Source organism: Phocoena sinus, chromosome 5 (genome assembly GCF_008692025.1).
Source record: "Phocoena sinus isolate mPhoSin1 chromosome 5, mPhoSin1.pri, whole genome shotgun sequence".
Lineage (NCBI taxonomy): Eukaryota > Metazoa > Chordata > Mammalia > Artiodactyla > Phocoenidae > Phocoena > Phocoena sinus.
Window position 1 is genome coordinate 33,508,095 of NC_045767.1, and position 21,083 is coordinate 33,529,177.

Genomic DNA, 21,083 nt, shown 5'->3' on the forward strand with positions numbered 1-21,083 from the left:
TTGTTTACTATAGCCCTCCTCACTTCCTTTCTCTACATAAAAGCATTCTCTTTCCCTGGCTGTTCAGTGACTTGCATGTGGTTTGCCATGGTTGCAGACCCCAAATTGCAATTCTCTGCTGATCTGGAATAAAATCATCTTTGCTGGAGAAATATCTGGCAGTTTATTTGTTTCAGATCAACAGTATTATATCATTAGCCCCATGAGGTTTTATTGCTTCCATTTTATAGAAGAGAAAACTAGTCTAAGGGAAGATACAAAACTTATCCATTTCATATAGCAAGTTAGTAGTGGAGCAGGTATTTAAACTCAGATCTATAGTTTATAAATACCTTTACCATTTAAGGTAACTTTCATAACTATATTTCATCCTAGAAGGCCACTATAAACTGTATAAGCACAAAACAGGAAATGTAACCCATTCTTTACTGCCTATAACTAATTACCTTTAATTTCCTCCACTGTCATATTTTTAAAGACACACAAAATAGTTTGTAATGAGGTACAGACTGGAAGAGAATTGTATTTAAAAATCTGCCTTATTATAAAGACAAATTCAAATTCAAGTGCTATTTATTAAACATGTACTATAGTGAGACATTTTGTGGAACACATTTGTATAGATTATCTGTCTTAAACCCTACAATAACCCACTAAAGTAGGTCATTTTTTGTTTTGTAAAGAAGTGACCTACCCTTAAAGACTTTCTTGATTTTAAACCCAGTTCTTTATATTTTATTTAGTTTCTATTCTTTGGCATTCACATAAAGATATTGACTCAACAATCACATATTTGGGTAATTATATCTGTTCTTTCAGGTGTCAATAGAGGGTAGAAACAAGGCAATTGAGCCTTCTGATTTTATAAAAATGATCTGGAGCCTAAGTGTGTTCAGGTTCTGAAAAGGTTTAACTTTTGAGTCTTTGAGCACCTCCCAATAATATGTTGGCCTCTAACTGCCGTGGCCTCTCCCGTTGCAGAGCACAGGCTCCGGACGCGCAGGCTCAGCGGCCATGGCTCCCTGGCCCAGCCGCTCCGCGGCATGTGGGATCTTCCCGGACCGGGGCACGAACCCATGTCCCCTGCCTCGGCAGGCGGACTCTCAACCACTGCACCACCAGGGAAGCCCAATAATATGTTTTGCATTTACTAAATAGTTAGCTATCTTTGGGTTCAATTTGAATAAGCTTTCAGATCTTCCTCAGTATCGACAGTGCTGGCATAAATTTTAATAAACTTAATAAACACATTTCCATGATATTTTACTTTTAAAAATAAAATTCTTTCAAAAATAATTATCTTTATCCTAAGTAATACATTTATTTCACTTATCTTTAATGCACAGGAGAAACAAGCATAGAATGAAATATATATTTTCATACTATGTTTCATACTATGGTGTGACAATACTTTATTGTCACACCAGGTTGTGATGCCATCTATGAATTTATTTCACATAACATCTTCTCTAAATGTTATCTTTGGCCCTTTGATTATAATGTAAATTAGTGCACACGACAGAGTTTAGAAATTGCTTCAAAGTATACCTGACTTAGCCTTTAAAAGCAAGTATTATATAACAGGACTGAAAATAAAATTAGTATCACACAAAGGACCACCTTGGGCCATAAACCTGTTTTGCCACTTATATATGCAAACTACTTCTTGCCATTTCTTTTGCCAAATTAAGCTTACTATTGGACTATGTAAACATGATCTTTATTCTGTTTGTAATATCCTGTATACCTTCCCAAACTGGCCAGAAGACCAAATTCAACTCTTCCACCACATCTAAGCTTACAACAATATGTTTCAGATAAATGTCTCCAAATACTGTGGGCCTACAATTTGTTTTTTAGCCCAGCAATTTTATAGCAATACTATAAAGCAATGACTTCAATTTCATATAATCATGCTTGGCACAGACAGTGGCTCTTATCCAGACCTATTTAATTTCACCTTTTAGGAATTATGTAAATATCATATGTCTCTTCAAAATTTACCACTACAGTGTTACATTACTGACCTCATCTCTCATAGACCACACAACATATCGACCTTAGCATTTGTCTTTTTTGCACTTAGCTCATGTGGTGAGCACCTGAAAACCATTCTTAAAACTGACCACCCACTCTCTTGCCTGCTCGGCCTCTGCCTCTTAAATCACGCTTCTTAATTTCTGTGCAGACTTGGCGGATAAGCAGGATGTGATGTACTATGCAGGACCACGATCACAGAGGTACAATACAGGTCAGTATAAGATTTTAACAACGTGGTTATTCATGATAATTATTGTGTCTGACCAGTATTAAGTGAACATAAGCAAAAGACTTGTGTGGAGCACTTAACATTTTGCTTTTGTATTTATATCCACGTCATGGCATAATGAATAAGCATATGGTCTCTGGACTCAGGTAGACCTTGGCTGGAGTTCCCTTCTTCTGAGGCTCAGTGTTCTCATCAGGAAAGTGACAATAATTGTGCCTACAACACAGACTTGTTATGGAAATTACATGAAAAAATTCTCATAAACACAGTACATGCCTGCCTTACAGCAATTGCCCATAAAGTACAGCTGTTATCATTATTACTATTTTTGCTGTTATTAGTTGGAGTTTTGGGGGCATCTTTATGATTAAAATGGCCTGTATCAATAAGATTGGGCCTAAAACAGAAGCAAAGCACATTAACCAAATTTCAACTAACTTTGGACAACTTTAACTTTTCCCTTAGAAAATCCATCATTTCTTGATTTTTATGTTTTTAAATGTTTTCCCAAACCATTTTTGGGAAAAGAAGCATAAAAATAAAATACCAGTTTATATATATCCCCATGTCCCTCTGCCTTCTTCCAGTGCACATTTTCCCTTTCTCTACACTCTGGCATATAACCCTACCATTCTGGCCAAGTGCTATAGCTGATATGAAAATAGTAACTAGTTGAGCAGATGTGTATCAACTTTACTCTGAAAAAAAAAAAAGCATAATCCCAACTCTGCCACTTATAAACTGTAAAATCATAAACAAATTATTTAACCTGTGCCTGAATGTCCTTTAAAATGTGGTTAATAAAAACTAAATACTTCAGAGGGAGGGCTGTGTGAGTTAATATATTAAAGTGTCTAGAACAGTGACTGGCACATGTGCTGCACAGGTCTTAGCTTTCCATTAAGGCTGAATTCGTATACAGCACTTCATGTACACATACACACAAATGAGGAACTGACATTTCCTTTTCCGCATCACTACTAACAACCTTTCTTTCTACACTGTGTCCTTAGGTAATCTGCACTGCATAGAAATCTACAAAAGATGACACTCGTTGGATTCCCTTCCCAGTAACTCAGTCACTCCTCAGTATTGTTAGGAATTTGGAGATCCCAATTTCCTATTTTAGGCCACAAAAGAATGGTTAGTGCTCTACTGTTGTTTTATCTTTTAAGGTTAAATGAAGGACTACGGTAGAGTAAAGCTTTGCCATCCAATATTTTACCTCCTGAAAACACTCAAGACCTGAAGTTAATGCTAATAACTATAGCACTCATGTAGCTGACACTCTTTGATAGAATCATGATAAAAATGTCCTCTTGCCATGAATGATGTCTTTTGCATAGCTTAGTTGATGATTATAGTCCATCATTCGGCAAGCACAAAACACCCACACCCTAGCGAACCTCAATTTGGGATGGAAAGATACTAAGGGAGTTAGTTACAGGATTTTCTGACCTTTCTACAGTAATTAGCAGTGTCTTTCACTGGTCCTAGTGTTTCAGACATTTTGATATCAGCAAATTTTAGTGACAGTATCTGGGGAAGTTAGCGCCATACCACAGCTATTGCTAGGAAGAAAAAAAAATTGCGTTTTTCTTGGAAAGGAAAAATTAGGTATCCTAGTAAGATTATAAATATATTAGATAAGTTACAGTTATTACTATGCAGGGCTATTTTTCTTTTTTTTTTTTTAATAAATTTATTTATTATTTATTTTTGGCTGTGTTGGGTCTTCGCTGCTGCACATGGGCCTTCTCCAGTTGGGGCGAGTGGGGGCTACTCTACATTGTGGTATGCGGGCTCCTCATTGCTGTGGCTTCTCTCGTTGCAGAGCACGGGCTCTAGGCGCTGGGGTTTCAGCAGTTGTGGCACGCGGGCTTCAGTAGTTGTGGCTCATTGGCCCTAGAGCACAGGCTCAGCAGTTGTGGTGCACGGGCTTAGCTGCTCCGCGGCATGTGGGATCCTCCCAGACCAGGGCTCGAACCCATGTCCCCTGCACTGGCAGGCGGACTCCCAACCACTGTGCCACCAGGGAAGTCCCCAGGGCTATTTTTCTTGACTTGAGGTTCTCAATTATTTTGTAAGAAAAAGAAAAGAAAAAAGCATTTTCCATAAAATGGGAGATTCTGTAGCATAAATCTAGGAAAAATCAAGTGTGGCATCTGATATCCATGGTTATAACTTTATTTGTAATTACTATCCATGGCATTCATGATGCTTTTTATCATGATAAGGGACATTTCTAGTGTTTCCCGGGACATTACTAGAAGCATTTATAACATACAAATGTTTGAAATTGAATAATAATAATAGAGTCTGTAAGAAGTTGAAGCTAGCCTAGTGTCTAGTCTCAAGGGCTAAGAGGTTAAAACCTTTATTAATTATTATAAGACCCTCTGCTTCTGTGCATTTGGCTAATAAAATATATTTATCTATATAGGTGAGTGCATGTTATTTCCTAGGTAGGAAGAATAAAGCATATAAAAGCTTTGACATATACAATTATTTTCATATGAATATATTTTCAATGACACTCTGTATTATCCTATATCTTATTTCTCAAGAGTGAATAAGAAAAGTCCTTTAGCAAAGAGGATCTAAATTAGGGTAAAGAATTTAGCAGAAATTTTTCAATAGGCTTGTGAGCTTTGAAATGATTTGAATTCAAACTCTACTGGTTGTTCTCTTGCTTTTGAAGTTGGGCTCGTTTCTTCAATAATGACATATATTTGTATAATGACTCACTATATTGTAATTGAAAATGAGTGTACTTGTGATTCTCAATTTTCAACTAACTGGCTTGGAGCTGGTGATCAAAGTTTAGTTATTGTAGGCCAAATCTTTCATTATATCCTAGAGGCATCAGATTATAAATTTCATTTATGTTCATGGAAATCCACTTCAAACAATAAAAGTACAAAAGTCAAATGCATACTCATATGTGCACACATACATGCACATATGTGCAAATATTTATTAAGTATATAAAGCCAAACCCAACAAAAAGTCATCACAGAACAAGAAAAGGGATCTAATGCTAGAAATAGAGATAATTATACCTTAAAAAAATGAAAATATGGGTAAAATATGTTTATTATATAATAAATCACCAAAATTGACATAAGAAGAGTCAAATTACTATGACAGCAATTTTATAAGTTGTTCTGGAATGACCTCCAGAAAGTTGCTGGGCCTAGCTGTTTTTGTGAGTTTCTTTGAACCTTCAAGGGATATGTAATTGCCAAGGTATCCAAATTATTGCAGAGTACCATAAAATAAAGAAATTTTCCTAATTCATCTTAAGAGGTTAGCACATTCCTGATCTGAAAACCTGACAAATATAAGATAAAAATGGAAAGCTATAAACCAATCTCACTATTAATAAAGTTGCTAAAACTATAAATATTAGAAAAATGAATGCAGTAAATAGCAAAAAAATACCATATCCTGATTAAGTAATTGCCAACAATGACTCTTGCCTCCATACACTTAACATGCTAAACATAATCCCATTATTAATGCCTCTCATTACAGTAGTGGATCTTAAATAAGGGAGTAAATACGGGGAGAACATGAGTAGTTTGGAAAAAGAAATGTATTTACTGCGTCATTCTCCAAGAGAAGCAACTGGCCCATGGGCCCAGGAAATAAAGATTTTTAAATGATCCTATTTTTCTCTGTGTTCTTTTACAAATTTCTTAGCTGCTTAAAAATATACATATTTAATTTATAATCCTAAAAAATTCATCAGAATTACTCAGAAGGAAAACAAAAAGCAAACAAACAAAAAATGATAGCAACAACATCAAACAAAACCCAAAATATCATAAACATTCCCATGTGGGCATGAGACTGGTAGAGTCTTTAAAATGTGAAGCCAACCGAATCTGGACTGAAACCTCCTATTCCCAGCAATATTTCTGTCCAGATTTGGGCATTCTTTATTGTTCCAAGAATTTTCAAACTGTATTCAAATTAGGACCATTTGGAAAATTTAAACTGCTAACCAGTGTTCTCTGAAATTTTCTGAAAGGTGAACTCTGACGTCTTACTCTAAGACCAGCTCAGACTGAATCAATCAAGTCACCACCAACTTCAGCCAGCCTGTCAGTGTTCCCTTTGACTTGGAGCAGTGCTGGCCGAGGTTAAGATCATTTAGACATCATAAATACAGATTCTGATTATCACGCGAAGGGTCTTCTTTACTACGAAAAGACATAACATACGAGCAAGGGGTTCACAGTTCAAGTCAATGCAAACTGGAATTTGTCTAAAATTGTGAGAGTGCCTTTAAACCAAACTGCCAGAAGTCGAGAACTACTTACACTAAATCAATTTTATGGAGTATAGAGACACAGTTTTACTGAGTATAGAGACATAAAACTTACACAATTATAATGTATACATAATATATACACACACGTTAATACGTGTGTATGATACATAATTTACATAATTATATAAATATACGTGTGTGTATATATATACACACACACATACACAGACATATTAACATTTGATATAAATGTGAGTGTGTGTATTACAGACTGAATTATGTTCCCCTACCACCAAATTCCTATGTTAAAGTCCTAACACCCAGTACCTCAGAATGTGACTGTATTTGGAGATAAGGCCTTTAAAGAGGTAATTATGTTAAAATGAAGTCATTATGGTGAGCCCTAATCCAGTATGACTGGTGTCCTTATAAAAAGAGGAAACTTGGACACAGACACACTGAGGAAAGACCACGCGAAGACATAGGGAGAAGATGGCCATTAACAAGCCAAGGAGCAAGGCCTCCGAAGAAACCAACCCCACTGACACCTGGATCTCAGACTTCCAGCTTTCAGAACTATGAGAAAATTAATTTCTGTTGTTTAAACCACTCAGTCTATGGCATTTTGTTATAGCAGCCCTAGCAAACTAATACAGTGTGTGTGTGCATGTGTGCCCAAGTGTAGGCATGTGTGCATGCACGTGTGTGCGTGTGTGTGTAATTTAAAATATAATTGTTACTATGTCATCTAGAGTCACCCTTACCACATAATATCTCATTTCATAGATTGTGGAAAGTTCAAGGTCCTCCCATAGATTCCTGCAAGTGCCTAGGGATTAATGTCCTAGCTTCAACCTCCTTCCTCTCCTGATTTAGTTCAGATGTCATTTTACAGTCTCCAGTGTTGGTGGTCCTTGTCCTGTGCTAACCTAAGATGGACCTCAGGCCTTTCTATTAACTTCCATCAAAATAAAATAAGGTAAAATGATAAGAACAACCTAAAACAAAACAAAAATAAAAAGGTAATTGCGAACACGGCTGACTTTACATCCCAGAAATGTAAAAAGTTAAAATTGAACATTAGCTATCTCTGCTCTAACATAGTCACTTAGCCATTTCCACAAGTGGGAGCTCTAGTTTCCTTTTATGTTCTAATGTTATAGTTCTTATTCTCTCCTCCTCCTCCTTCTCATTTCTCTTCTATCTCTCCCTCTTACCTTTCCTCTCTCCATCCCTCCCTCCCTCCCTTCCTTCCTCTCCCCTCCTCTATATATACCTTGATTATCTCTACTCTTTTTTTTTTTTTTTGGCTCTTCCCTCATCCCCAGCAGTTTGACCATCATTGTTAGTGAATTCGGCTCATGCTCTCAGGATCCCCTTTTCTACCTCAAGTAGCTAATCAAACTATTTTCTCAAACAAAGACAGTTCCCTTCCTCAGAGAAATCCGGGAGCCAGCTGTTAAAGTTATCCCTGCTATACTGTTTAGCCAAGTTACTGAAAAGAGTGAAGGTAATATTTCAAGTTGTCTTTTCACCCTGATTCAAAAAGAATGAACATCAATCATTAAACATCATCAAATACCAATACATTACCCTTCTATATGATCTCTAAATTGACACAGATCTTAAACCTCCATTAAATCTGTTGAAAATTATTTTTAAATTCTGAAGTCTCACTAGAACTTTTCACTACACATATGAACTCTGAACTTTATTTTTTAAGCCATCAACTGTTTCACTCAGCAAATGATTTAAACTATGATTTCAAAGAGGGCACTTTGAAAACTAAAGACTTTCTATACTAGTCACTTTCTATAAGGGACATAGGAAAGAAGGCTTAGTTTTGCCTTTGTTCAAAAGATTTTCCACACAATTAATATGTGTTGATATAAATTGCCTAATTGAAGAATGTCAGTTTATGGTTTGTGGAAGAAAATGAAAATAAATTCTGGTTCGAAATCACTTCTTAGGAAACAGGCTGCTACTGCCACCTGGGGGAGGTTCTTTCTGCTTCATTCAAGAAAGCCAAATGTGCTTGTCAGAGGAATAAATCCCTTTTGTGTTTTCTTTGTCATATCCACACAGGAAGAAGACTTTTAAACTTTCTGCCCATGAAGTCATAAAGCATTCCAGATGTCTCCAAAATTCCTTCACACAGAAATACATACTTCACAGACTTTTTGAGAGGTACAGGAGAAGATGAACCAGAATATAATGATATGAAGGTTTCTACAACTTATAAACTAAGAAAGTATGTTGGAAAATATGGATTATATACTAAAAAGTGGAAAAATCAAATTTAATCTTTTAATAACAAAATAAAACCCCAATTTTTAAGCAAAATTTATTTGGCCTTAAGTCATAGTTAAGTACTCCTTTTCTGAAATATGTTATCATTAATTGATATGGAAACTGTATATGTTGATATAATCATGCTAGTGATCACATCAAATAATAAATATCAATTGCATGGAAATAGCCAAGAGAGTTTTCCTAGAGAACTTTTGAATTTATGAACTAAATACTGTTATGAAGTCAATATCTCTTGCATGTATACCACATATCTGTTGAAACTTTTTCATGAAGTAGTAAATATGTCAATTACAATGGAAAGAATTGTGATCATTGCTTTTCAATGTCTACTTTCTATTTAACACTTGCCAATCCTGCATTTCTTTAGGCTGTAAGATAAATTGTTACCTATTAGCAATTCTCTTAAACAAAGAAGTTAATTCTGGAAATAAAAGTTTCAGGAAGTACCTATTGCAGTTACACATCTGTCAAGTGGCACAAAAAACTCAGTGCTGATTAGAGGAAGACAACTAATCATTTATAGAGAGGATTCTGGTAATAGATTAACTAAATAAAATACATACAGTATCAGTCTCAGAGTGGTACAGTGACACTGCCAGAAGGTTGAAGTTCATAACTGTAACAGCTTGAGGGAAGTCTGTGGAGAAAACATTTTTAAGATTGGAAAAGGTAAGTGATATAGAGCAAATCGGTTGTGATTCCATAATTAATTCTTGAAAAAAATCACACATCTAATTCAGGAGTAAAAAGAAATCTGAGTGTCTAGGGTGCAGCTGACACAGCTGAATGAGTTGGTGAGTTGGGGTCACCTTCAGGGACCCCTAAGGTGAGTGTCTTTTGTATGAGGGTGTGAGGTTCCTTCAACATGTTCATATTAGGGTCTGGAGTGAGTAGGGTGAGGGGCATCAGAGGACAAGAAAGGTCAGCGGTACATAAAACTTTATAGTTGAAGTACAAGTTATAAGCAAAAATAATAAATATGCAATATTAAATGTCTTTATTTCTGAATCAGCAGATTGAGTACATTTGGCAATTGGTCAGTAGCTCTGCCTTATCAATCTAATGAAAATGATGGATGACCTTAAAATGCTATAAGGGGCTTATGTTCTGCACAAAAATAACTACATTTTAGGGGTGCTGTAAATGAAATAGATTCTCCCCAGGTTCTCCTCCCTCCTAACTGAACTGCACAATGTGTTGGCCTTTCTTTTCTTCATTGAAGAGCCAATACTTAACTATGATGAACCATGGAGTTGTTTAATTATTTCATAACAGATATTACAAGTAGTTCTCATTTTCATCAGAATGTTGCCTAGTTGTTAAAAAATTAGTAAACAGGAACAGAAGTCTTCCTTTAATATTATTCATGTTTCATAGGACCGAAGTATTCAGGAAGTCAGGAAAGATAATTTTTTGCAGATGCCACTTGTATATTCAAGGGGTGGGGAGGTAGGGAGTAGGGAGGTGCAGAACGTTGTTTAAAATGCAAGAAGGGCCATTTCTTCCACTGTACTGTTCCTTCTTCTTCTCCAAGAGTGAATAATTTTCAAATATTGCTGCTACCTTTGTTCCTGAACTGAGAGACCTCAGGACCCCATTTCTAAACCAACTCACCTGTCACATTGATGAGTTAACATATTCCACCTAAACATGGTTTACACCATCTTCATGTAATATTTTTTCTAATTTTCCTGCAATTATTGTTTCCTCCTCTTTTCCTTATCTGTATTTGATTTCTCTCTCCTCTCCCACTGCAAACTACTAGTATTATTTCCATTTTCCCTTTGTCACTGAGGGGTCCCCACTTCAGTGGAGAGCTCCTCCATGCTTTAGACACTAAGAATAAGGGGAAAGCAAATCAAAGTCAATACTTGGGAGTGCTCTAGGCCAGGTAAGAAGCCTTACATTGGGGGAGTGTAGAAGCCTGACTGCTTATGCTGAGCCTTTGTTTACCCACAGCCATGATGGACTCCAATAAGATGACCATCAACTTGGCCCTCTTTGGCATGACTCAAAGTGGAAAAAGTTCTGCTGGGAACATTCTTCTGGGAAGCACTGACTTCCACAGCAGCTTTGCTCCATGTTCTGTGACCAAAGATTGCAGTCTGGGCCGCAGTTGTCACTTCCACAGCTTCATGCGTCGAGGGGGGCAAGAGGTAACCCTGCAGGTCCAGGTGCTGGACACTCCAGGTTATCCGCACAGCAGGCTGAGCAAGAAGCATGTGAAGCAGGAGGTCAGGGAGGCCCTGGCACATCACTTTGGGCAAGAGGGTCTGCACCTTGCACTGCTGGTCCAGAGGGTGGATGTGCCTCTATGTGAACAGGAAGAATCTTCCCCAGTCCAGATGATCCAGGTAAAAAAGAGGCAATTACACTGATGACATTATTCCCATTTGAAGGACATTATCTTAATAGGAAAGAACTATGAAAAACTGGTTAAAAGAGTAGTTTTAAAGCAAGTTTAAAGCAAGTAGTTTAAAACAAGTGCTGGTCACATAAAAATAACTGGTAAAAATTACTTGATTTTCCCACCAAGAGTCATTTTTACAATTTCCTTTAGAGGAATTCAGTCATTTTGTAACTGGGTCATAGAAAACAAAACAAAACAAAACAAAAAATGAGATACTGAACTTCAGAGGTTAACTAAGTCTCAAACCCCTAAGAACTGTGAATCTGATTGATTGTCAGTGTGGTCTGACTATCTGCATCAGAATCAACTAAGCTGTTTGTTAAAAATGCAGATTCATCCAAGCCCTACTGAAACAATGTCAGGAGTAGAGCTTGCCTATCTGTATTTGCATAATTTCCCAGAACCACTGAACTAAAATACTTACTTGCATCCATTCAACATCAAGGGACAACCTCTTACAGTTCACCATAAATGGGGCATTACTGTCTGATTCAGTCACTGAACACTGTATTGAGGACCAGTACAGAGCTTAATGATTGGTGAGTAATATATGAGCCCTGGTCTCAAAAAGCTCACAGTCCAGAAGAGACAAATAGATAAACAAGTATAAGACAATGCATTAAGTGCCAAAGTAGGGCAATGTATAACTCCTCAGTGAAGGAGGCATCACTGAGACCTACACCTCAGTAAGTATTCAGGGGAGATTTATACTTTATTAACAGGAAAAAAATCAGGAATTTCAGAAGCTTTGCTTGTTTCATCATCTGTAGGGTAACTGCTCCATGCCAGCCATGAGAAGATCACAGGGACCTCAGGGTGAACAAAAATAACATATGCCACTTTTGACTAGTGGTTCATTCCTGTTTGTTTGTTCATTTATTCAATTTCTTGATTCTCCAGTTTGGGGCCACCCAAATGCAACTGCTGGACTTGACTAGTTTAATTCAGTAGCCTCATTAAGTCACTGAGCTCAGAGAACACATCTCCCCTAGAAGCTTCACAAGTAAACTACGTGAAGAATAGAGAGTAGACATTTTTAATTCAAAATGAATTTGTATAAATGCTATTCTTCTTCTGGTCCCATCTCTGATTATGCTCATGCAGAATCTGTTACACTTAGAAAAACAGTATACTTTGCTTTAAAGAAAGATATCTTCCTTTAACTAGTAAAGGCATAAGATTGTTCTAAATGACAGACACACATTTTGTTTTTCAGTAACTGTGCATGTTTCTAAAAAAAAAAAAAAGCCATATGTGTAATCACAAGAAACTAGCGGAAAAAATTAGGGTGACAAGAGTATAAAAAATAATCCTCATCGTCTAACTCCTGAAAAATCAAGGACATTCTGTACAAAAGCAAAGAAGAAGAAAATAAGATGATTGCAATTAAGAAACAATGTGGAATCTAAGAAAGCCCATAAACCACCCCCCAACCAATTAAAGCCTGCATTTCAAACAATATTTCTGGTAGAAATCAAGTGGGGCGGGGGGCGGGGGGGACCTGCAGCCATACAGTCAGTGTAATTTTTAAACAGTTTTAAAAATTCATTTGAAGTTGCTATTAAATAGACATTTAGCTTAAGCTATAGATGGATGTAACCCACTAAATTCAGTAAATGCATAAATAATTCTCAAAAACTAACCTGACCCTCTCCATATGTCTCCAGATTTTTCTTTCTGCTGGTTCAGACAGGATATTTTAAGAGACATACATTTTGAAAATAGATTTTTTTTCCAGTTTTAGGATATAGAACAATATTGTAATTCCCTAATTGTTTTTTATGGAAGTGAATTTGATTCATACATGTCTCTGATCCTTTTAAATGGTATTCGGCATACAGCCTTCTCCTCTTATAGCTGCCTTCCTTACGTCAGTGGCCAATTCAGGAGTTGAAGGCACAGAGGAGATGGGCTAGGGAAAAACTCAGATCCAGAATATTTTTTTCGAGAATAAATAACTTCTGTCTCCTGGGAGAACTCAGCAGCCAAGATTTAGTAATCCTCAGAGGGGCCTTGACCCCTAGGAGGCACTGCAGTCCCATTCTGGGTTTACCACCTTGATCTTTGGTTGAAGATTGCCTAAGCACAGGCTGGCTGTTTATGACCTTCTTCCTGAAGGTGCCTCAGATACTAGTGGCAACCATCTGCATATGCTCACAGATTGGAAGGAGCTGCAGAATGTCTGAATATTCAACAGGACCAGCAGCTGTTAGGAAGGAGGTGCTGCTAAGGTCCTCTGGTTTCAGACACACCCTGGATTTCTCCTTCCTGGCTCATGCAAAATGGGGAACAGAACATCTGCCTTCCCCTCTTCCTTTCCCCCTTTCTGGGGGCACTGATGCTTTCCATGGAAGTAGTCTCCAAGGCTAGTGCCAGAGAAGTGACCTCTTCTTTCCTGTACCTCTCTGTTGTTTCTTTAAACATCTCTCAGCTTGTGCTCTAATATTTTACAGAGGGGTTATAAGCTGCTAACTGTGACAACTGAAACAGTTCCTCAAATGATCCCTTTTTCTTTATGTTAGGCCTTCATTAATTTACAGTAAAATGGTGGAGGTGTCAGTGAGTCATTTCCCCAAAATTGGGAAATAAAGGGAATGATTCATCTGAATGTTATCTATCATTTTAATTTTTTTAAAAATCCCCCAATAATAGATCAGAGCATAAATAAAGTCACCTGAGGGAAAGTGCTAGCATGCAGCCAAAGTGCACCAGGAATTGAATCCAGGAACTGATTAAATTCTTTCCATGATCATGGTATCATGTACATATTATCACTGTATATATTCAGGCTTCAAGCATGCATTTTAATTTCGAATGAACAACTCAACTGCTGATGTTACAGATGGGTGTACACAGGGAAGGTTCAGAAAGGCCAATGTAAGGCCTGAACATACTAAACAAAGATCATGGGCTTAGGTGTTCTATAGAATTCAGTTGACAAATAAGCCTGTTACAGTTCTAGGTATATGACTATAAATGTTACTAAGGCTTTCTTGGCTTCAGTTCCTTACTTATAAAATGGGGATAATTTACCTAATTGAAGAGTTCTGAGGGCTATATTTAATAAATGTAATGTGCTTGGCATTGTGCCTGAATTACAGCAGTTTCATAGTAGGTTTGCAGAAAATTGCCATTACTATTATTGTTTTTATTGCCATCAGCACTACCTAGATTGTGATGAGTACTTATTCAAATGAACTACTAGATATAAGCAACATATTACAGATGTTGTTCAAGGTCCTACTTAGCTACTCGCTTTGTAACCTTGGGTAAGTAACTTCTCTAAATTTCAATCTTTTCATCGGTAAATTGGGAAAGATAATAGTTTACTGGGTTACTTTTGGAATTAATGTCATATTAACATAATAGTAAATTCACTCAGACACTGGCACATGGCAAGTGCATAATAAATGTTACCTATGATCATTGTGACTTTATTGTTAGTATTTGTTTTACCCTAAAATTGGGACACATTATTTGTAGCCTTCTTTGGGATTATTTTGATAGGCTTCAGAAGAAAGTAAGAGTGACATAAAACTTACACGGCCCTGATTTATAGGAACTTCCTTATTAATTTAGAAAAAAACCTGGGAAAAAAATTCACTGGCTTAGTAATGTTAAACTAAGAAGCCCCAATTCAGTGTGAAGGACAGGGGTCCCCTGTCATTCAAGGAACCTCTGTTACAGGCCCAAGTCTGCCAATAATCAGCTATGTGGCTTTGGCCAAGCCATTTAACATCACAAGGCCTTAACACCCTCATCTGTAAAATAAGGCAGTTTTGACAGATGATCTGTAAGGCTGACTATTCTCTGAATCTGATCTAACGAGGCTTATCATTCAGCTTTGGCTCTCTAAGAAGGCAAATGTGGTGCTCGAAGTGGGAAGAGAATAAGGGAATAGCATAAAATATAAAGAATGGTCCTTATTGTCCTCCTGATCCATGATAATTTTTTTCTCAGTTGATGTAATAGTTGGCTTTTTTTAAAGTTTCCCCCTAAAATGTCCAGATGCTATGATTTCATCAACCACAAACAAGTGGGGCAGGGCTGGTGAGGTCCTGGGAAAATGAACGTAATTCCTGGAAAACAAAGTTTATATTCTAACTAGTTGTCCCAAAAGGACTAGATGGACTCATACCCATTAGCACTATGAAACCAAACAACTCATGATTGATTGTAAAATTTCCATCTAGCTTAGTACTATATTTAAATTATTAGCACCAGAAACTTACATTAACTTATCTTTCTTTTGGATTTTTTATGTGAGGTATCAATCAAACGTGATTATTCTTTCTCTGGATCCATAAAGAATGTTTGGCCACTAACATGATGACTATACACCAAGTGACACTACTTTCAAATATTCAACTATTTGCTGGCCAAAAATCAATCTAAAGAATATAAGCTAAATCAACCATTCTCTTCTATTTTTGGCAGTAATTCAAAAGTGCAATTTCTCTCACAGTTTAGGACATGAGCATCCTTTCATAAATAATTATCAACATGTAAAAACTTTGCAGTGGCTGAACACATGGACTTGTAAGTGGTGTAAAGCTTACAAATCTATTATCCTTAGGCGCTTTAACTCATTTTTCCTGAATGATATTATGGTTTAAAGTACAGAAGATGTCTGGTGGAGACAAAGAGGCAACATGTTAATGTTACAATACAGAAAGCCAGGAACTAAAAACACACTGTGAATGTTATGCGCTTTAATGCAATAGGTACTAACCTAGCAAGAGGAGAAGTCTATGTTATAATATATAACTCAGGAGAGAACCATTTGAGCCAAACAGTTTATTTAGCATGAATTTTTACTATGGTGATGTTGTAAAAATAGTTAATAATAAACATAGCCCCTGCATCAGCCAATACCCAGGGAACAGGTCTGGGGGTAACCCCTCAAGGGGTTAAGGACAGTAGCTATTTATTAACGTGTATTAAACATTTCAATAACCTGACAATCAATATGAATACATCAATAATGTGCTGAGTGAATACCAGGTCTGATTCTAAATTTGAGAAACTTCTAGAGACAAGAGTGATGAAGGATCAATAGCTGTATAGAAATAAAATCCCAATACTATACAATTCCCAATAATGCTCAATCACTTTCTTTACTTGGTATGCCTTTACTGCCTGAGAACTCCTTTGTTAATTCCTATGCTCGAGGCCTCACCACATGCCAGAAACTTTTTCTGACCCCCTCCCTTTACCCCCCCTTTCCACCTCTCCCATCCAAAACTAGGCTAAATGTTTGCCTCTGTAGTGCCAATATATTTTCTATCATAACACTTGCGATTACAACAAACTGAAAGTATTTTTTTCCTGTCTGTCCCTCTTCCTTAGACCTAATTTTAGTTAGTAAACAAGAATCTCCACTAGATATAAGCAGGAAATGTACCTGTCTTGTACCACTCCTTGTCCCCAAAACAAAGTAGACCCTCAATAAGTATTTGCAGAAGGAATAAAGCCCCTAGCATGTTTTTTAAAATTCACATTCCCAAGCTCCACCCCTAAAGATTTTGATGCCTTTTTAGCAAGCATCCCAGGTGATTCTGGTGTAAATGGCCCAGAAATCTCTATTCCCAGAACCTAAATCTGATATATTTAGCACTTCATTAATTTTTCAACCATTTGGATTAATTTGCTGAGGCTGTGATAAAAAGTATAATTAACTGGCTGGCTTAAGCAACAGAAATTTACTGTCTCTCAGTTCTGGACGCTGGAAGTCTGAAACAGGTGTTAGCAGGGTTAATTCCTTCTGAGGGCTGTGAGTGAAGGATCTGTCCAAGGATTCTCTCCTTGGCTTATGGATGGCTGTCTTTATGCTCACCTGGTGTTCTCTCTGTATTCATGTCTTTGTTCAAATTTCTGTTTTATAAGGACACATTGGGTTAGAGTCCCACCCTAATGATCTTAATTAATTGCATCTGCAATAACCCTATTTCCAAATAAAGACACTTCTGAGGTACTGGAGGTTAGGACTTCAACATATCAATTTGGAGAAAGGGGTTACAATTCAACCCACAACATGGTTTATTTATTTTGCAATTCTCTGACCTCTCTCACAAGAGATGTGTTCTTAGAGTACATAGAATATACGACAAACTCTGAAGAGGTCTGGTAATTTTGCTATGTCACTATTAGCTAAAATGTGATGTTGATATTGCACATATACTTCGATTTATAAAAGAGCTATGTTCTTTAAAGTTTGGGTTAAAGTTTTGCTAATTTTGAGTTTTAAAGGCACATAAGCATATGCCAATTAAAGTACTTCTTTGAAAAATTCTTTTGTGAAGTTCAGAATCTTTCTGTTTAAATAATTATTCCCTAATGTACTGATCTGGAAATGTCTGAGGATTTTCTTGAAGCAGGGCAATTCAGGAGAACTAGAAATATACAATTATTCTATGGTATAAACAGACACGTTTTGAACAGATATGAGGAAAAATTTTGGACGTATACCTTGAGAGAGTCCCTCTGAATACAAAATAGAAAGTGCAGATTACAGGCGAATTTGTGATAATGAACTAGAGTAGAAAAGTTTTACAGGAAAGTACAATTTTGTGTCCCAAAGATTAAATTTCAAAATTGAGGACTCAAAATTAAAAAATAAAACCCTAAACCTTCTATGTGAGACGATGGTGAGGGTCTAAATTCCAAATTAATACAACATATTTATTGAGAGTTTACAACATATTAGAGGCTTTGATTGATATAGAAAGACATAGACTTTGCCTTCAAAGAGGTCATAGCCAAGTTATAGAAATAAATGTGAAAGTGAATAGCTCTGATAAAAGTCAGACTGTGTTAGGAGTTATAATTGGTAACCAGTCTTGAGATGTTTCTAATTTAAATATATTGTCCCACAGTTCCTGTATTTTCATATTAGATTTACATGTCCTGATTCTTCCTTCCTCCCTCTTTCCCTTCCTCTTTTTTCCTGCCTTCCTTTTACTTTCTTTCCCGCTGTCTTTCCCTCTTCTTCCTTTCATCTTTTTTCAGTTGTTCAATATTATAAATATGAATCCTATATTCATTCAAAACAGTTTCCCAAACTGCCATTCAATTTTTTCAAGATTTTTATAAACTAGAGTTTGTGCTAATGCCTCTCTGCTTGTACTCAACTTCTTTATATATCAGTTTCTCTATATCATAATGGTATCTCTCACAAATCACCATGTTGAGCTTCAAAAGAGATAAAGTATGTAAAGCGCTTAGCATAATATCCAGCACTAAATATTAGTTGTTCTCCCATCTTTCTTTCTTTTAATTATTAGATGTTCTGGATATTCCTTGTTATGTTTATTCCTAAGCATTTAATACTTCTCTTGCTATTATAAACTGGTAGCAGCTTTGGAAATTTTTTTTATGCGAGTGTTTGGAATGGAAGGAATTTTACTGTCACATTGTCATGATTTCATATACCTTTGGAAATATTCAAAAAAGTTAAATGGTTATTTCTAGATGCCTTTCATATTGTGTGAGCAATCTGCCATGTGCTATTACTTCTGCTTTATATCAGCTCATTTGCACTAATCAAACAAGAATTTATTACATAACCAACTTCTACATATTACTAAACAAAGGAATACCGGTCTGCAGTGTTATTCACCCACATTAGAGGAAGTCACCCGATAAACTGGGTTTGATTCCAGGTATGTGAAGAGGATGCGAGTCACAGTAATATTTTGTAGTTGCTCCAAATTACCAAATGTATTTTGATCTTAGCATTTCCATTACATGTCATCTGATTAATTGACAGATTGTAACCAGATTATGTAATTATAAATCCTTAGAAAATGTTTTCAGTGATGATGATAACACAACATTCCTACAGAAAGAGATATGACAATTCCCTTGGGCAAGGTGCTCTGACAAAGGAATTCAGTGGTTCTAAAAGATTCAGGTTGACAGGCAAGTATAAATGAATGCTGCAAATGTAATTAAATCATATGCAGCATTGATAATATGCAGTTTTGAGGTTGTATATACATAAATTATAACAACAAAATAAAATGGAGAACTAAAGCCTTTTTTTATAGAAAGCCCACCCATCTCTGTCCATGTGCTTACATTACTTGACCCCATCATCATTTCCATTATATATTCCAGCTTTTAGAAACATAATGAGGTACAGATCTATTGACTGTGTTAAACCATAATAACTCCTCAGCTCTTCTTTGAGAAATATAGTCCAAGGCAAATAGCCATTTAACTTCTCTCTTTCAGGAACTTCTAGGACATGCTTGGAAGAATTACACTGCCATTCTTTTCACCCATGCAGAGAAAATAGAAGAGGCTGGGTTCAATGAAGATGAATACTTACATGAGGCCTCTGATACATTGCTAACTCTACTAAATTCTATTCAGCACAGATATATTTTCCAGTATAAAAAAGGAAACTCACTTAATGAACAAAGACTAAAAACCTTAGAAAGAATCATGGAATTTATAAAAGAAAATTGTTACCAAGTTCTTACCTTTAAATGAGATTTAGGTGAAAGGAAAAGGGCTTTGGGTTTTAGAGTCAGCAACCTGGTTTCAAAAGTGCCTTTATTAGCATGAATGTGGACCATCAGAATTTCCATGTGCTGCCAGTGAGAGTGTACATTGGTAAAACCAATTTGGAAAACTGGCAATTAAAAATAAGATTTCTGAAAAAAAATAAAATATTAAAAAAAATAAGATTTCTGGGCTTCCCTGGTAGCGCGGTGGTTGAGAGTCCGCCTGCTGATGCAGGGGACATGGGTTCGTGCCCCCATCTGGGAAGATCCCACAGGCCGCGGAGCGGCTGGGCCCATGAGCCATGGCCACTGAGCCTGCGCATCCGGAGCCTGTGCTCCACAACGAGAGAGGCCACAACAGTGAGAGGCCCACGTACAGCAAAAAAAAAAAAAAAAAAAGATTTCTAAGGCAAATCCTATGACACAATAATTACACTCTGAAGTATATATATCCAACAGAAATGTATACATTTGTGCACTAAAAGACATGTATGTACAAGAATGTTCATAGCAGTACTATTCATAATAGCTAAAAACTGGAAATTATCCAAATGTCTACTAAGAGTAAAACGGATAAGCAAACTGTGGTATATTTAAACAATGAAATATTATACAGTAACGAGAATGAGCAAACTATAACTGCATGTAACAAGATCAATGAATTACCCAAACATAATGTTGAAAGAAAGAAGCCAGACATAAAAGAATACATATTCTATGATTCCATTTGTATAAATTTCAGAAAGTCAAAACTAATGTAATTTTAACTATTTTGACGTGAGAAGTGTTGGAAGTCAAGTTACCCTTGGTGGGGTGGGGGGGATAGTGAGTGAAAGCACACACCTGGGCGGCTTCTCAGATTCCAGTAATGTTCTATTTCTTGACCTGGAAGTTGGTTTCACAGAGTGTGTTCCCATTGGGAAAATTCGACAATTAAACACTTCTGACTTACGAACTGTTTACTATATATGTTATACTTAAATAAAAGTTAAAAATGAATAAATTATTATCCATATTTTCAAAACTTGCTCCACTGCTTACTTGATCCTAAAAAATTAAACTTGTGAAGGCCTGTTCCTCATGTGAGATACCTACTTCATATTTACTGTAATGATGAAACAACTTAGCACATATTAGACGCTCAGTAAATGTTAACTTCTGCTTCCACTTTCATATAACCCCTGGTTCCTATTAAGGCTTGGAAATACAGGTAAAAGCTCAGAGCCGAACCCTGCAGCAGAAATAACTGTTAACAATTGTAATAACCAAATATGAATAAAGCTTTGACTGAAAAAGAGGCTC

The 21,083-nt window shown here is 36.4% G+C and overlaps 1 protein-coding gene across 1 annotated transcript; it reads left to right on the plus strand.

The window, feature by feature from the left end:
- Positions 1 to 10,822: 10,822 nt before the first annotated feature.
- Positions 10,823 to 19,942, plus strand: GIMD1 (GIMAP family P-loop NTPase domain containing 1). Its single transcript, XM_032633302.1, has 2 exons — positions 10,823 to 11,215; positions 19,507 to 19,942. The coding sequence occupies exons 1-2, from the start codon at positions 10,823 to 10,825 to the stop codon at positions 19,765 to 19,767; spliced, it is 654 nt and encodes a 217-aa protein (XP_032489193.1). The 3' UTR covers positions 19,768 to 19,942.
- Positions 19,943 to 21,083: the final 1,141 nt, after the last annotated feature.